The sequence below is a fragment of the Giraffa tippelskirchi genome, chromosome 4, assembly GCF_054371585.1.
Source record: "Giraffa tippelskirchi isolate mGirTip1 chromosome 4, T2T-mGirTip1v1.2.pri, whole genome shotgun sequence".
NCBI lineage: Eukaryota > Metazoa > Chordata > Mammalia > Artiodactyla > Giraffidae > Giraffa > Giraffa tippelskirchi.
Genome location: NC_137278.1, coordinates 201,799,990 through 201,819,159, shown reverse-complemented (window position 1 = coordinate 201,819,159; position 19,170 = coordinate 201,799,990). Strand labels below are relative to the sequence as shown.

The 19,170-nt window shown below is 46.6% G+C and overlaps 1 protein-coding gene across 1 annotated transcript in view; it reads right to left on the bottom strand.

The window, feature by feature from the left end:
• The window catches only part of CECR2 (CECR2 histone acetyl-lysine reader), a 114,393-nt gene that overhangs the window by 40,025 nt on the left and 55,198 nt on the right, over nt 1-19,170 (bottom strand). Inside the window, exon 2 of the mRNA XM_081589909.1 lies at nt 2,408-2,502. Coding sequence (XP_081446035.1) covers nt 2,408-2,502 — 95 coding nt within the window. The remainder of the gene's footprint in view (nt 1-2,407; nt 2,503-19,170) is intronic.

Here is a 19,170-nt window from a genome sequence, read left to right as displayed (position 1 = left end):
ATATTTCTTGTGCTTGATCATTGCCAACACACCTGTGAAGACAAGATGTCTTGTCTAAGTATGTAATAGGAAATTCCAGTACAGACTTCAAATGTGTACAATAAACCAGGAAAGGCGTGAGCTGGACAGCTTGACGGGCTGGAGGACTGGGTTGTCACCTTCAGGCCCGCACAGGCCTTTGTGCTGCGCTCGCCTTGCCCCTCAGGCCTTGTCCATTCCCTTGCTCCTTCCTGGTCTCCAGGCGCTCCTTACCCTGGGGACCACACCTCCAAACTTGTCACCCAGCCTACAAGGCCTACTGGGCTCCCAATCCCGCTGTGCTCTGGCCACTGGGCTCCTTGAATAGCTGAGCATGCAGAGATGAGTGGGGAAAGAAGGTGGCGGTGGGCCACGCAAGCCCCACACGTGTGCAGTGACAACCAGCCAAGGCAACAAAGCCCCCAGCTGGGGTTGGGCCCTGTCTTCCCTCCAGCTGAGAAGTGTCTTAGATGATTTCCAAAGGCTACAGAATGGGGTTTAATTGTGAAGTCTCATTTTAGATGGTGGCAATGAATCAAAATTTAATAGGGCCCAGATTCTGCAGCTCAAACAAATCACATTTCTGAACCACATGGGACCTTCTGCAACCCCTAGGCTCTGCTCCAGGGCTGAAAGCCCCAGGTGCAACCCTCCCACCTGCACTTCACGAGTGGTTCTGTCCTTCCTGCATTCACCCACTTATTGGGCTCTGCCTGCATTCACCAACTTATTGGGCTCTGCCTTGGGAAGCATCCATGTGAAGACTCAATTCCCTGGCCCTTTTCTGCAAACTTTAGAGCACCTGCTGTGGCAAGAGCACACACTCTGTGGTGGGACCCAGGACTGAGGGTCCTGAGGGTGTCTGTTCTACAGCACCCTGGCCAGAGCGAGGTGAGGCAGATGGACCCCTTGGACACTGATGAGTCATAGGTGAAATAAAACAACCTCTGGAATGAGCAGCCTGGAAATGCATTGCTTTGAGTCTTTTTTAGGGGGCCATGCAGCATGTGGATCTTACCTCCCTGACCAGGGATTGAACCTATGCTCACTGCAGTGGAAGTACGGAGTCTCAACCACTGGACAGCCAGGGGAAGTCCTGTACTTCTTTAATCTTAAACGGGACTTTCTTTTGACTGAGTGATGATACTTCCAGAAATTTAAAATAAGAGCATAATTCACTAGGTGTACAAGCTTTTATGTCCAGGGCTATATGAAATATGTTTATAACAGTTAAGAGCTAAGGCACAAATGTTCATCTACTAAATTGGAGTATTTGACAATCCTATTTGAGAAACATTAGTTATGATAACTAAATGCAAGAAATGAAAAAGTGAAATTATATACACAGTATGACTACAACAGTGCTTAAAAAAAACCACACAAACTCCCAAGCCACAGCTCAAAAAGCAAACCCTTCCTCATCGTGTCTGAGTGATAAGGCATATGTTTCCTTCTGCTCTTTGTTCAGCATGACAGCCTGGACGCCCCTGGGGATGGACAGCACATTCACAGAGCACCCAGGAGAGCACCCCCACCGCGTCAGGGCGGCTGAGCCCCACAATGGATGCAGGAGCAGGTCATCACCCTCACTCATGTTATACCCACATGTTGACTCCCAGCCCTGACAGGCCCCTAAGAGGGAACTTACTACAACAGAAATATTTCACACTCCGTCTTTTGTTAACTGTCTGAAAACTATAAACCACAACGCCCCAAACTTCTGTTTGGACAGGGGGACCAGGACTGGGAACCTCATCCAGTCTCTGCTTCCCCGAAGTGTCCCACAATTCAGTGCCATGTGGAATCGTGACAAAGAGAATGGCTCCTGAGTCCCTGGAAACACGGGGCGAGGCCTGAGCAGGAAGAGCCTGTACTTGCTGACAAGACGAAATTCAGCTCCATATTTCTACGTATCTCACACGTACGGGAGCAGGTGTACTTGGCAGCTACGGTGTGAGAGGCCCGGAAGCTCTATCTCAGAATGATGCTACTCTTCCCAGGAACATGAGACACAGACCCAAGGGGCAGAACTACAGTAAGAATCTAATTTTGTTAGGCATCATTTTACCAATACTGGAAACAAAGATGAGTAAGTAAGGCCTACACTGAGAGGAAAACACTGTGTGTTTCCACATGGAAAACACTCCATGTGACTGTGGTAGCTGGAGAACCTAAGGGTAAGGGTTATAAATTTGTGAGAGTGGAAAAAAAGACAATAAAATGAAAACTCAGCTGCAGAAACAGCGAAAGGCAGGGCCTGGAGCCACGTGTGAATACACTGTACATCTCGGCCGATGATCTGCTCAGGTTTGCTCCAGGAGATAAGAAACATCACTAGGACTGGTTAATTCCTTCCGCTGCCAGAAGAGATAGGACTGGGGTTACTCACGTGATGTCCCTTCGCTGATAGCAGCCCTGGAGCAGACGGGCGATCAGGTCGCTGATGAACTCCACGTCATCTCTGTGGAGAGCTGCTTCTAACTCCTGAGGAGGGGGAGACAGGGGTGAGAGCTCAGACTCAGAGGCAGATCCCCAACACCCCGCCAGCGGCACTCCCTCCACACCACCACCGCCCATCACAGCACTGTCCTTTTTGGCTTGGTGCAGCTCTTTGGTTTTCTAGGTGTCTACTCTCCTACTGCTCTTACCAAGCTCCATTTCTTTCATCTGTACAGGCAGACACCTCTTTTTACAAGTCAATGCCATTGCTTCTCGGCCTTTTGGCTAAGATCAGGTGTATAAGTCAATGCCAGCACAGTCACAAAAGAGCTTAACTTATGTAAACAGGCTGTATTGCTTTCTATTTTAATGCAAGAGTGTAATGGAGCAGATATGTAATTGATCAGAAAGCATTCATTTACTGAAGAGTTTCAACAAGTAAGCCAACTGCAACAGCTCTCCAGAACCATGCCACTTGGAATGTTCTGTGCGCACACAGCCTGCCAGACCTGAGAGCAGTGAGGTGCTGTCCGTGCGTGGGTGGGGGACAAATCCCAGAGGACGCGCACATGGGATTCAGGCAGAGACAGCACACAACTCTAAATGAGGGTTCACTGAGGAGCTACAGAACAGAGGTGACAGCCAGGATTTGGGGGACCTTATTCCTTTCCTTCTCAAGCTCCCACAGCTAACAGTCACCACTCCCAGGACACAGGCCCACGTTCAGTCCACCCGGAGGCCGTCCACCTGCTGTGCAAGCCGACTCCCCAGGGTCCACACTGCTGGTGGTGTGGACGGCTCATAACCAGACTCTGAGGGTTTTGTAAATGGGTCCAAAAGCACCAAGGGGACCAAAGACCAGCTTCTGACCTCCACACAGAGGAGCAGGCAGTGTACACAAGAGGAGGTCCACTTCTACTAGAAATACAGGGAAGGTCTTTTGCTCGATATTTTAATTCTTCTGTTTATTATATTATGTTCAAAAGTTCCTAAGTTTGTAAACACCCCGAAAACATCACGTGACACAAGTATTACTAAGCACACTAACTGAGAGAAACAAACAACTGAAACCACCCTGAGAAGGAAGGGGCCCTGGACACCTTGAAAACCAAGGCCTAACACCGTGCCAGCCCGAGCGCATGCGTGGCCGTGATGCACACACCTGTCACGGGGCGCCTACTCTTCTGGGCAGACACCAGGGATGCTGAGCCTGCTCTTCCAAGGAGAACTGGTGGGCATGAAATATCTGCCATGTGAGTTCTGAGAGGAACTTTGACACTTATGAATACAAGTCCCACCCTGCCTCCCGTGTCACCCACAGGATACCAAAACGCACAAAACACAAAATTCCTTTGTAGATGTATTTCTACCATATTGTGCCTCAAATTAAGAAGCACCTAGAAAACAGACCAAATCAGACATGGTGACTTGGGAGAGGCATTTTCCCTGGGGTCCTACAGGACCCATCCCGCAGAGTCACTGCTCCAATAGAGGCGGTAGCGCTGCCCCTGGAGAACCAGCTGTCCTCCCGCAGCAGCTACAAGTGACCAGGGCTCTCTGCACAGCCTCCGCTCTCACGGCCCTGCGTCCAGTGTCACAGAGACAGCAAAGAAACAGGAAAGCAATTTTAATCCCGCTGAACAAAAAGAGGACTGGCTTATCAGTTAAAATTTTTTCACTTCAATGGATACAGAGTTTGAGATTTGCAAGATCAAGATGTTCTGGAACAGATTCATAACAACCTGAATATACTTAACACTACTGGACTGTGCCCTGACACCTAACACTACTGGACTGTGTGCACTTACACTTAACATTATCGGATTGTGCCCTGACACGTAACACTACTGGACTGTGTATACTAACACATAACACTACTGGACTGTACCCTGGCACGTAACACTACCGGACTGTGCCAACATGTACCAATACCAGACTGTGTACACTTACACTTAACACTTCTGGACTGTGTACACTTAAAATTAACAGTACCGGACTGTATCTTGACACGTACCACTATTGGACTGTGCCCTGACACGTACCACTACTGACTGTGTACACTTACACTTAATACTACTGGACTGTGCACTTAACACTACTAGACTGTGCACTTCCATGTAACACTACTGGACTGTGCCCTGACACATAACATTACTAGACTGTGCATGTAAACTTAACACTACTGGACTGTGCACTTACACGTAACACTACTGGACTGTCTCCTTACACCTAACACTATGGACTGTGTACTTAAAACAGTTACCACAGTAGAGTTTATTATGTATCTTTGACCACAATTTGGGGGGTTGGGGTGGGGAGAACTTGCCACATTACAAGTATCCCCAGGCAGGAGCTGTGGTCATTTAAATGAGGTGATACTTATAAAAGCCAGACCAGCCTGGTGCACAGTGAATGCTTCATAACATGTGAGCACTGCAGTTATCTCATTCTCAAGTGACGGTGTGTAGAAAAAAAACAGACTGAAGAAAGTGATCTTCTCAAAAATCAGGTTTCTGAACAACAGAAATTCACACTTTCTTTTAATACACGGCCTATATGCACGATGCTTTTGAACTGTAGTGTTGGAAAAGACTCTCGAGAGTCCCTGGGACTGCAAGGAGATCCAACCAGTCCATCTTAAAGGAAATCAGTCCTGAATATGCATTGGAAGGACTGATGCTGAAACTCCAATACTTTGGCCACCTGATGCGAAGAACTGACTCACTGGAAAAGACCCTGATGCTGGGAAAGATTGAGGGCAGGAGGAGAAGGGGGTGACAGAGGATGAGATGGTTGGATGGCATCACCGACTTGATGGACATGAGTGTGAGCAAGTTCCAGGAGTTGGTAATGGACAGAGAAGCCTGGCATGCTGCAGTCCATGGGGTTGCAGAGAGTCAGACTTGACTGAGCGACTGAACTGAACTGATGCATGAGCCCATAAAACTCCATCCAAATCCAGTTTATTCACAGCTTCACCACTCCCACCTTCAGCCCAGAGCCCAGGCTAAGGCAACCAGGGTTTTTAAACACTCTTCAAAAGCCCCGCCCCCGCTGCTCCTCCTCACTCCCCACCCTCTTTTGTATTCCCTTTTCACTGTGGGCACTGAGCTGTGAGCACAGAAATCTGAACTCTGCCAAGATGCTCTGGGACGGGGGTGGGGGGAGCAACCAGCAAATCACCGAGAAGGGACCAAGCAGGGCTCCTGAGCACCATGCTCGCCCTCCTTGCAGCTGGCGTCACAGCTCATTAGGGATGAGCCTGTTCAGCCCTGGGACCTGGCAGTAGCTGCTGAGAAAAGGACCCCAGGGTGAGCCGGGGAGGAGTGGGGGGATAGGGGCCTTGAGCCTGTGTCGTGGAAACTTCCCCAAACAGGTAGAACATCCTGGAAAGTCAGTCCAGTCCACTAACTCCTCCACGCCAGCACCACTCAGCAACTGCTCTGCTCCTAAAGCTCACTGCAGGGCCTCCTAGCAGTGGACCCAATCCCGAGATCCCGAATCTTCTTTATCTTTTGTGAAACAAGGTGGTAAAGAGAGCTTTCTTCCCCTCAACTCCAAGGAAGAAGGGAGATGACGGATATGCACACTCCAGGCACAAAGACCCCGCTAAGTTTCCCCAAAGAGGGAAAGGCCTGAGGAAACAGCCACCTGGGCCACACTTGATGTAAAAGGCACAGATCTCTCTCACCTGCACAGGGACCAGCTGCAATGCAGTGGGGGTCACAGTCAAAGGTGGGGGCCTCCGTGCATGCCCAGGACTGCGCTCACACAAAGGAGGTGCAAAGCAGGCCCTCCGAGGGCCATCCCAGCTGCTCTCTCAGAGAGGCTGCCTGGCGAGTGGGCCCAGGCTCCAGAAGGCACCCCTGGCACTTTGGCAGCTGATGCTTCTAACCTGGTATAAATTACCTTCATCCCAAAGGCTGCTCGAGCCAGTTCACACCGTATTGGCAGCTCTGCGCTGCAGACATGACAGCCGTCACCCGTCATGACGTAGGGAGCAACTTTCTAGAAAGGAAACCACACAGCTCCCCTCAGGCTGAAAAATACTGATCAAACCAATGAATGTATAAACCTACATGAATGTGCTTGTCTGAAAAGGTATAAATTACCAAAACTGGCTCCAGATATTGAAAAAAGGGTCTTAAGTTACATACATCTTCTCCCACAGGCAAGCCCCAGAATATAGAAGTAACTGCTGGGCACTGAATAGATGGGAGCGTCTCAACAGCCCAGGAGGCCGGTGCTGATGAGCCTCAGACCAGGGTCACAACATGGACTTCACGCGGAGACTGTGCCCTCGGAACCCACGGCATGTGGCTCATGGCGCAGCTTCCTAGAGAGCTAGGTTTCCTCTGATGGTCTTGTTTTCATAAGTGTAGCTTGTGGTCATTTGGAAAGGTATACTATTTTTAACTTACACATGTGAATGAATTTCAAAAATAAAACTGGAGATGTCATCAGACAACTTATGTCGAAGCTACTTCAGCCAGAAGCCCTAGACCCCTGGGGTTAAGCAGCCCACTCCCTGCTCACCACTGGATTGGCTAGATGGAACCAGTGAAATCAGGGAGAGAACCAACAATCAAGACTGGATAATCTGGGCGCGGTGTGCAGGCCACGGCAACACAGGGCCAGGGTGAGAAGCTCCCAGGCCCAGCCGAGGGAAGACACCGAGTAGGACAGTGAGTCAGGGCAGAGGGGGTGAAAGGGGAGCTGCAGGAGCAGAGTCCATGAGATGTTGCAACTGTAGGTGGAAGGCAGAGAACAGGACCTCTCAAGGAACAACTTCTAATACTGTGCCCCAGCCCCCTCAACAAGACAATGGATCTCTAACTGATGAAAAACTGAGTGGGGGTGGGGAGGGGACAGAGACAACAAAGCCAGGAAATATCCTGGTTGTTCATGTGTGATCACACCCTGGTATCCTGGGTGAGAACAGCACAGAAAACTGTACACATGACTTGGATGTGTGGGGCCCTCTCATCTGCCAATCAGCTCGGCCTCCGTGGTCACGTGACAGGGGGTGTCATGAGGGAAAAGGCCCCTTGCACCTAAAGACATGCTCTGTGCCTGGCTCTGCAGCTCATGCTGAGACTGCCAACAGGCTGCGAGATACCCTCTCCGGAAGCATCACAACTAGGAGGGGGCAAGCAGTCCCCATTCCCGGTAGAGACGGCCGTGATGAAGAATGAGCCTGCTCAGCAGAGGAAGGGCCAAGACGTGAAGAGAGAAGACCAAAGACAGGAGCCCTGTAGCAACCAGTCTGAAGGATGAACATGACTGAAGGTTTTCAGAAATGCTTGCCATCAAACCACAAGGAGAAATCTGTGAAGATAGGACAAACTAGCAATGACCAGGCTGTGGTTATAGCTGAGAGAACAGTTCCGAACTCACTGGGAAAAGAAAAAGAATGCTCTAATCCGTCTGGAAAATTCTTCAAGAGATGGGAATACCATACCAGCTGACCTGCCTCCTGAGATATCTGTATGCAGGTCAAGAAGTAGCAGTTAGAACTGGACATGGAACAACAGACTGGTTCCAAATTCGGGAAGGAGTACATCAACACTGTATACTGTCACCCTGCTTATTTAACTTATATGCAGAGTACATCATGTGAAATGCCAGGCTGGATGAAGCACAAGCTGGAATCAAGATTGCCGGGAGAAATATCAATAGCCTCAGAATATGCAGATGACAACACACTTATGGCAGAAAGCAAAGAACTAAAGAGTCTCTTGACAAAAGTTAAAGTCACAAAGTTGGCTTAAAGCTCAACATTCAGAAAACTAAGATCAAGGCATCTGGTCCCATCACTTCATGGCAAATAGATGGGGAAACAATGGAAACAGTGATAGACTATTTTCTTGGGCTCCAAAATCACTGCAGATGGTGACTACAGCCATGAAATTAAAAGACACTTGCTCCTTGGAAGAAAAGCTATGACCAACCTAGACAGCATATTGAAAAGCAGACGTTACTTTGCTGACAAAGGTCCGTCTAGTCAAGGCTATGGTTTTTCCAGTAGTCATGTATGGATGTAAGAGTTGGACTATAAAGAAAGCTGAGTGCCAAAGAATGGATGCTTTTGAACTGTGGTGTTGGAGAAGACTCTTGAGAGTCCCTTGGACTGCAAGGAGATCCAACCAGTCCATCCTAAAGGAAATCAGTCCTGAATATTTATTGGAAGGACTGATATCGAAGCTGAAACTCCAATACTTTGGCCACCTGATGCGAAGAACTGACTCATTAGAAAAGACCCTGATGCTGGGAACCTTCTATTACAGGACACTCACACAACTGTTTTATTTTGGGGTAAGAAATTAAGGAAGAGACAACAGTTTGAGACAACCTCAATCAATGCTAGTTGTGCTGCCTGCAGAGATCACCGATTGAATCATTTTACAAGGAGGTTCTCTGGGTTGATAACAATTGTTGAAAGTCACGTTAAATAGAAACACACAAGTGCTTATGTTGTAATGACCATGACTATACACCCATGGAGCCAAACTATTTTACTACTAAGTGACTAAGGACTTGGAACATAATTTTCAGAAATTAGTATTAAAAGCAGATTCAAAAAGATAGAAGTGAGGTTGAAGTATTCTAGAAATTTGCCCTTGAGATCTTCAAAAGTGTTTCTAGTGATGATGAAGAAATTTCTGGAAATAAGGATGGGAGAAAAGCAATTACTTATAAACTTAAAAGTCCAAATGTTACCTGTTGTGTGGCAGAAACCAACACAACATTGTAAAGCAATTATCCTCCAATTAAATTTTTTTAAAAATTCAAAAGTTTATGTAAAATCCCCAAAGTAAAATTTCCAAACAGAAATTTAACTATTTTCTCTCTGCTATTAGAAGTTTAAATACAGTATGACACATCAACATTCCAAAGTTTGCCTGAATCACTGCATTGCGAATATGGCACGTGGCATAAATTTAAGCACCTGTGGAAAGTCTTCATGTTAACACGACTACAGAAGGAACTAGGTCAGAATTCTTAATTCCCACTCTTCCCACTTCACCAAAAAGGCAGAGACCATTAACATCTGGAAAGGGGAACAGTGTGGGGAACGATACTGAACAATGACCCCATTTCTTCTGAAATGTGGCATAACTGGGTTCATTTATCCCTTATTCAACCTTCAAACAGACCAGAGTCACTGCCCACCCTCTACACCACGAGACCCCCTCCCAACCAGTTACTAACGCAAACCCTCCAGGTCACTTCAGATGTAGCCTTTTCACCTCCAGGTCTCTCGTCCTCGTTTTCCCTCCCGTGTCACCTCATCCTCCACATAAAAACTGGACTCTTTATCAAGCTGATTAGAAAAACAAATCAGCTAATATTTTCCGGTCAAAATTTACTGTTGTCTGCAGTGGGAAATGTAAACTTCACAGATGGAGGAAGTTGGAAGGTTTTAACAAGAAAAAAGTGCCTGAGGTTCTTAAGAATTAGGTAGGAGACTCCGGGTTTGATTCAAGATTTTGATGCAAACAACCTGGAGTGGAGGAGTGACACAGGCAGACAGTGAAGAAGGCGGACAAGCAAGGAAAGGACAAACCAAGGCCTCCATGTCCACGTGCCTGGCCACTCTTGCTGCCTCCTGGTGCACCCATGTCTGTGCAAGCGCCTGGGCTGCCAGGCCAGGACATGACACAACGTCAAACATCATACTTCCACGTGAGACTTTACTACTGAAAGTGTCCTGCTGCTGCTGCTGCTAAGTCTCTTCAGTCGTGTCCGACTCTATGCGACCCCATAGACGGCAGCCCACCAGGCTCCACCATCCCTGGGATTCTCCAGGCAAGAGTACTAGAGTGGGTTGCCATTGCCTTCTTGAGAAAGTGTCCTGAGTGTAGGATAAATGTTGACAGCTGCCAAAATTACTAATGGGGGGTGGGGAGTGGGGGGTGGGGGGCGGTGAGGTGTAGAAGCCCCAAGAGCAGACCCACCTCTTCAGGGATGCACAGCACCTTCCGGCCAGGCCACTTAGACAATGTTCAAATCAGAGTAAAAAACACTCCAGGCTTGTGGTCATCCTGAAAACTCTCTCACTAGTCAAGGAACTTCATCAGCTGACCTTAAGCAACAAGACTCCTGGTTAATTATCTGCCTCCAACTGAGAAACCAGCAGCTCTCAAACAGTGAAACTGCACTAAATGACTGACTGAACCTCAGGGGCGGTTGAAAACAATCTGTGCAAAATATCGTGGCTAGCACCAGTGATGTACACTCACCCTCTTTCTGACCAATCTGCACCTGAGCCAGCTCTAACGCCCAGGCAGGAGAAGCAGGTAAATTTGTCCATGCTCTCCACTGCCCTGACCTCCCTCCTTCTCCAGGCCTCAACTCCCTCCTCTTCCACCTCTGCAGGCTTCCACTCCACCTCTTCCAACTCTCCTGCAGGCCTCCCGCTATTCACACTCCACTCCCTCCTCAGAATCCCAACAGGAGGACCCAATCCCCCAGGGCCCAGCAGGAGAGCAAGCCCCGCACAGGGAGCTGCCCCATCCCATAGCTCTGGCAGAAAGCCTTTCAGTCACCCCGACCCTTCTCTCATTTTACAGCCTACCCAGCAAGGGGCCTGGCTGACTCCTGGAAATCCAATTCAGAAACTGCCGGGTCCCCTCTGCCACCTCCTCCAGCTGCTCTCTCAACATCAACCCCTCAGGGCCTCCTAACTGGACCCTGCCCAGGGACATGACAGGCTCAAGTCAGAACAAAGCTCCAAGGGGACCCTGCAGGTAGCCCCCTGCAGACCCTCAGCCCTCCGACCCCAGCCCCCATCAGCCAGCCTCCTGCCTGCTCCTGGGGGACCCACAGTGCTCCTGCCACAGGCTGGGTGGCAGGACCCCGTTCTGCACCTGCAGGGTTGCCCCATCACTGTCCAGTCCACCTCCTGGGGTTTATTTTTCTAGTTAACTGATCACTTATTTATTAAGTGTTCATTTCATTTCTTCCTTCCACTGTTATTATGTAAACCCCTTGAGAAGCTTCCTGGCTTTTGCATGTGCCTGTTTCCCTAAATGCCCATGAGTATTTAGCACTTGTGCCTGAAAACTGGTCAGGACCCACAAGCCAAGATTCCAGACTGAAGACTATCAAAAAAAGAGAAGCCCTAAGCTCTAGCTATCCTGAAGGACAATAATTTAAAATACTAATATGGAGAAGCATATAATGAAAATAAAAGCATCTGAAACATTTAATGACCACTTGGAAGTTTGGTCTGAAGTCATTTGTGAAAACAACTCTTTTCCAAAAATTTTATCTGGAGGAATTCACTTATAAAGCAGGCACAGGGGTTGGTCTGAGGTTAAATTAAGCTCACAGGCTCCGGGAGCCCTTCTGGGGTCAGCGCGGTGCAAAACGACCTCAACTGACCCTTTCAATATTCTCTGCATTAGATGGAGAGCTCACGGCAAACTAACGAACAGTACTTTTATACGAATGGATAAGAAAGCTGTGGTACATATACACAGTGGAATATTACTCAGCCATTAAAAAGAATACATCTGAATCAGTTCTAATGAGGTGGATGAAACTGGAGCCTTTTATACAGAGTGAAGTAAGTCAGAAAGAAAAACACCAATCCAGTATACTAATGCATATATATGGAATTTAGAAAGATGGTAACGATGACCCTATATGTGAGACAGCAAAAGAGATACAGATGTATAGAACAGTCTTTTGGACTCTGTGGGAGAAGGCGAGGGTGGGATGACTTGAGAGAATAGCACTGAAACATGTATATTATCATATGTGAAACAGATCGCCAGTCCAGGTTCAATGCATGAGACAAGGTGCTCAGGGCTGGTGCACTGGGATGACCCTGAGGGATGGGATGGGGAGGGGGGTTCATGATGGGGAACACATGTACACTCGTGGCTGATTCCTATCAATGTATGGCAAAACCCATTACAATATTGTAAAGTAATTAGCCTCCAATTAAAATAAATAAAATAAAATAAAAAGCAAAAAAAATAAAAATAAAACATTAAAAAAAAAAAAATCACAGGTATGTCCCATCTTTACAACTGTTTCAGTCTCTTCAGTTAGAAAGAAGGTCCCTCCTTCATGCTGACCCACCCATCCACCCTGGCGGAGAGGGGCTCTCCCAGGTCCAGAGGCAGGCCTGCAAGCCCACTCACTTCTGCTGTTACTTTCACCTAGACACGGGTCACACAGTGCACACATGGTGGACAGGGGTATGCTGTTTCTTTCTCTGCCGGAGGCACCATCAGCTATGAACGCTGGAAAGGGGGCTTGAAAAATTACATCTCAGGAGCTGACAGATTATTAAGAAAGACCTACTTTGCTGGACAACTTACTGACATTGGTGAAAGTCAAAACCAAGTAAGCTGTGCAGCAAAACAAGTTGCTTTGAAGGAAAAGAATAAACTGAACCAACAGAAGAGGAGGAGAGACATGCTCCTCCCATGCAATTAACTGAAACTTCTATACAAACACAACTTTCTGCTCTGCTGACAAATGACAGTTCATTACACGCCTGCAGGAGAGACCTTGTTTCCTTGATGCTGGGAATGAGGGGGCACCCACAACTGGGAGGAGGGCCGCTGTCCCCAAACAGGTCTCCAGGACACAGCAAAGGAAAGGGAAGACTAATCCAAACCTGAAACCACCACCTGGTGGTCTGGGTGGAGATGGGAGACCACTAACACTGAAGAGACCCCAAGGGGCCATGTCCCAGGCAGGAAAAGTATTTGGTGCAAATGTGACCGAGTTCTCCGCCCAAAAAGAAACACAGGATGTGAAATACAGGATGCAGCTCCAGTATGAGGCATAGAATGTGAAAAGTTGCTCAGCTGTGTCTGACTTTTTGCAACCCTTCAGGACTGTCCAGTCCATGGTATTCTCCAGGCCAAAACGCTGGAGTGTGTAGCCTTTCACTTCTCCAGGGGATCTTCCCAACCCAGGGATCGAACTCAGGTGTCCCACATCGCAGGCAGATTCTTTACCAGCTGAGCTACAACGGAAGCCCAAGAATACTGGAGTGGGTAGCCATTCCCTTCTCCAGTGGATCTTCCCAACCCAGGGATCAAACCAGGGTCTCCTGCATTGCAGGCGGGCTCTTTACCAGCTGAGCTCCCAGGGAAGCCCAAGAATACTGGAGTGGGTAGCCTATCGCTTCTCCAGGGGATCTTCCCGATCCAGGGATTGAACCGGGGTCTCCTGCATCGCAGGCAGATTCTTTACCAGCTGAGCTATCAGGGAAGCCCTATGAAGCACAGACTCAGACCCTAAGAGTAGCTGGCAAATGACAGAGACTCCACAACATAGACTCCACAACATCTAAGTGTCTCCGACCAGACGTAGAAACCAGAAGCTTCACACTTAAATAAGAAGGGCAAGAAAACTGAGCCCCTAAATCAGGTCCCCTCTCACGGTCCAAAGTGAGACTCCAGGTTACATGTGTAAACTGACAGGTGTCACAGGTGACAGGCTCCTGAGCAGAGGGTAAAGCCGTTTCCCACAGGGATGTGCGTCAGCAAGCCTGGCGGCCTTCTCTGGCACAAACAGACCCACCGGCTCCTGCTGCAGTGGGATCCACTTTTCAGCTGGACTATCCGTCCTTATGCCCTGCACCTGCGCTCTGGCCTGCGACGTGGATGTGAGCTGTGAGGCTCATCGCAGATCACTCTGGACCAGTCATCCTGCTGCTGTGAACCACAGTCCCACAAAACTTAGTGGCTTAAAACAACCACCATGATGTTCTTTCTCACCCCGCCCTCAGTGGGTGGGGAACTTGGAGCTGCCTGGCCTCAGGGCTCTCATGTGTGGTCACCAGATGCTGGCCAGGGTTCCATTAGCTAAGGACCCTCCACACTCCCGGGGCTCACCTCCATGGCAGGCACTGCGATGAGCCAGTCATTCCCTCCTAAAGGGAACCCACACGACTGCCGGAGTGTCCTCACGCTGTGTGACATGTAAGCCAGGAGACCAAGGCTGAGGCCATTCTGTCCCAGCCTCAGAAGACAAACCATCCCTCCCGCTGGATTCCACAGGCCCCGTGCATCAGCCGGATTCAGACTGGGAGGGGACAAGGACCACTGGGACATGTCAGAAGCTGGCTGTTATACACTCTTCTAAGTTGTAGTTACTAAAAGCCACTAGTACTAAGTTTATCTCTGAAATCCACCAACAACATCCAAGCTATAATACTGAACTTTTCACTTACCAAACAGTAAGAAGACCAAACAAAAGCTGGCATATTGAGTGCAGCACTTTCACAGCATCACCTTTTAGGATTTAAAATAGCTCAGCTGGAATTCCATCGCCTCCACTAGCTTTGTTCATAGTGATGCCTCCTAAAGCCCACTTGACTTCGCATTCCAGGATGTACGGCTCTAGGTGAGTGATCACACCATCATGGTTATTTGGGTCATGAAGATCTTTTTTGAATAGTTCTTCTGTGTATTCATGCCACCTCTTAAGATCTTCTGCTTCTGTTAGGTCCATACCATTTCTGTCCTTTATTGTGCCCATCTTTGCATGAAATGTTCCCTTAGTTTTCTTAATTTTCTTGAAGAGATCTCTAGTCTTTCCCATTCTATTATTTTCCTCTATTTCTTTGCATTGTTCACTTAGGAAGGCTTTCTTATCTCTCCTTGCCATTCTCCGGAACTCTGCATTCAGATGAGTATATCTACCCTCTTCTCCTTTGCCTTCCACTTCTCTTCTTTTCTCAGCTATCTGTAAGGACACCTCAGACAATCATTTTGCCCTCTTGCATTTTTCTTGGGAACGATTTTGATCACCTCCTCCTGTACTACGTTACAAACCTCTGAATGGCCTAGGGGTTTTCTCTACTTTCTTCAATATAAGTCTGAAGTTTGCAATAAGGAGGTTCATGATCTGAGCCACAGTCAGCTCCCGATTTTGTTTTTGCTGACTGTATGGAGCTTCTCCAACTCCGGTTGCGAAGAATATAATCAATCTGATTTCGGTATTGACCACCTGGTAATATCCATATGTAGAGTCGTCTCTTGTGTTGTTGGAAGATGGTGTTTGCTTTGACCAGTGCATTCTCTTGGTAAAACTGTTAGCCTTTGCCCTGCTTCATTTTGTACTCCAGGGCCAAACTGCCTGTTACTACAGGTATTTGCATTCCAGTCCCTTGTAATGAAAAGGACTTTGGGGGGGGGGTGTTAGTTCTAGAAGGTCCTGTAGGTCTTCAAAGAACCATTCAACTTCAGCTTCGTTGGCATTAGTGCTTCACAAGTGACGGCAATGTCGGCCAGCTCACATCGGCTCTGTCTACGTGGTAGACAACGTGCTACACTCTCCACATCCACTACCTCAACCTCCTCCACTGCTGTGTCCCTAACTCAGCATTTACTGGAAATATCTGGGTAGCAGGAGGACAACTGGAACCAGAGGTCAAGTTGAGAAGACGTCTGACCTGAGACCAAAAGGATGTAAAGCAGCCAGCCATACAGAAGACACAAGCGAGGCCTTTCTAGGCAAATCAAGCCACGGCTGAAAAGCTCTGAGGAGCTACAAGGCAGGAGTAGACCTGAAGCGCAGGATGAAGTGGGCCTTGTAAACTGAGACACGAAGGGTCTATCTTCTGTGACAGTGAACAGGAAGCTCTTAAGCAGCAAAGTGACAGTCTGGATTTGTTTTATTACTCCAGCTGCTGGTGGCACGTGCGCTAGAGATCGGTTAGAAGTGAACCACGATGATCCAGACAGGGGATGTCGGTGGCTGGCCTAGAGCAGCAGCAGGTCGGGGAGAAGAAGGGCAGAGATTCCAGATCCATGCTCAGAGTCAAACTGACAGAAGGGCTGGAAGGCAGGAAATATGGAAGGCGGGAAAGAAACAGGGGACTAAGAAGACGAAGGGATCTGGGTGTAGACAAAACTTCAGCAAATGGTGACATTTTTTTTTTTTACAGTGGATAACACTGGATTAGAGGTTGGAGAAATCAAACTGACACAGTAACTTACAAGGAAGAGGGAAGGGTACACACAGGGATGGTGAGGTACACAGACGGTACTTTTGGAAACATACATATGACCAGCAGTTCATGAGATCTTTTCATTGCACAGGTTTCTGTACTGCTTCAATGTTAAGAAATTGAGGTAATGTATCGCTTTTTTCAATTAAAAACTATCTTTTTCAGCTCCAGAGATATAACTGACAAAAAATGTAAGATACTTAAAAGGATAACCACCATCCACTCATTAACCCATCTGTCACCCCACGTATTTACACCCCTCTCGGGGGTGGGGAGAAATTTAAATTCTCCTTTCAGAAAATCTCACACAATACTGTTGCCAACTACAGTCACTATCCTCCGATCTCATTCCTCTTATAACTGGAGGTTTATGCGCTTTCACCAGCCTCTCTCCATTTCCCCTACTTTCAGCAACCAGTCTTCTACTCTGTCTCTAGGAGTTTCACTTTAAGTCCACACATAAGTGAGATTATGTAGCATTTCTCCTTCTGTGTCTGGCTTATTTCACTCAGCATAATGCCCTCTGGGTTCATCCATGTTGCTGCAAATGGCAGGATTTCCTTCTCTTTAAAGGCTGAATAATATTTAACTGAATATACATACAGACCACATCTTCTTGATCCATTTACCCAATGACAGACACTCAGGTTGTTTCCATAATGTTGTAATGAATATAGGAGAACAGGTATCTCTTCAAGATAATGACTTCCTCTGGATTATATGGTAATTGTGTTTTGAATTTCTTGAGGAACCTCCACACTCTTTTCCATAGTGTCTGTACTAGCTTACATTCCCACCAACAGTGCACAAGGATTCTCTTTTCTCCATATCCTAGCCAGCACTAGCTATCATTTGTCTTTTTGCTAAAGCCATTCTGAGAGGTGTGAGATGACACCTAATTGTGATTTTGATTTGCATTTCCCTAATGATTAGTGATGCTGAGTACCTTTTCATATACCAGGAAAATGGTACAGGAGTTAACACCTGGGAGTGATCATGACCCTCTCCCTGTGGGTACCTTTCCATCATCCATCCTCCTAGGCTCTCAGCAGTCTTCATAGGATTCTTATTGCTTAAAGGGACTCTGCCTTTTCTTTCTTTCAAGATTAATTTCAAAAATAATAAAATCATTTAAAATATGCTTACAATTACTAACAAGTTACAGCTAAGAAGAATTTTAATAGGGAAATCACCCTGTGGAATACTACCAAGTGGTAAAATTAAGGATGAAGAAGTAACCTAAAAGCACCCCACTCTAACCTGATGTGCAACTATCGACCCACTCTGTTGTTTTTATGTATTGCAAATATAAGGATTTCTAGAATGCTTGGATCAGAGGTTTCGTTTTTTTAAGAAAACAAGCTCAAAAAGAGGAGCTCAGAGATGCAGACAAAGGAATATGTCAAAGCATGACTGGATCACAATTAAATGGGCCCAAATAAAGAATAGGGAAAAGGCTCTTTAAAGTAAAGGGTTTTTTCTCAAGTTAAAAAATAAAAATCCACCTGAACAAAACATCAGTAAATTCTCCCAATTATTACTTATTCCATCATTAAGCCAAAATTTGAATGGTTCTATGGAATCATTTCCTGGTAATTTTTACACACACTATTTATAATTTCTATTAACAAATTCACACATGAAAATATGACTATCCTATGCAAAGAACAGTAACAGGTAAAATATCCTACAATGTAAAGACTCTCCATATAAAGTTACAATTCAATCACTGCAGTGCTGGCCTAGGAACAGACCCTAGAATAACGGAAGAGACATGTATGAACCTAAGAGCATTTCAAATAACAGAAAAAAGATTAATCAGTAAATGATTCTGGCATAACTGGCTCATTTTCTGGAAAACAGTGGATTCCAATTTAACACCGCACACTTAATTTAAATAATAAAAGGTAACAATATCAAAACACGGTCTTTCTAAGCATTCTATCCACAGAAAAAAATTCAAATGGCATGACGTGACCCGTGAGTAAACTGTAGTCAAGACCAACATCCAGTAAGTAAAACTCTGTGACAGAGCACAGGTTGCCTCTGGTAGAGACGGAGCGCGTTCAAGCCCGTCTGAAACGGCATAAAAAGAACTGCTGCCACTCATCACAAGTTCTAAAGAAAAAAAAAAAAAAAGAGTAGTTTCATTTTTGCCTATCAAAGTGGCCAAAACAGCAGGCTCATATACTGATCGTTTACTCCACACTTCTGAAACAAGAAAATGGTACTTTTGTGAACAAAAATTATTAAAACGAATATTGAGACAGTTTTCATTACTGTACTAAAAAGAACACTGGAAGCATTATTGAAAAAGTTGGGGTTTAGCACCCGTACTGCAGGAATTAACAAGTTCTATGACTGTCAAGTCACTTTTGTCTCTCTAGTTTGAAACTCTGGGTTACAGTATGAGACCACATCATCAAACTCATCACTCTTCTTTTCAGAACATTCATAAGAAAACATAAAGACATTAATTTAAGCAATGTTTCAGAGAAGTATACGTCCATGTGTGGTCTATGGACCTGAACATCTCTTGAGGGCACTTATTAAAAAACAACAACATAGGACTCTTTCCAAAATAGGGTCGGGGTGGGGGTGGTGTCATGGAGTAAGACACAGGTAAATTATTAAACCTTTAGTGAAGCACCTCAGGCAACACTTTTTTAAAAAGGTTTCATCAGGTTTGAATATATAATACGTTATTCTATACAAATAGGGGGGTGTGT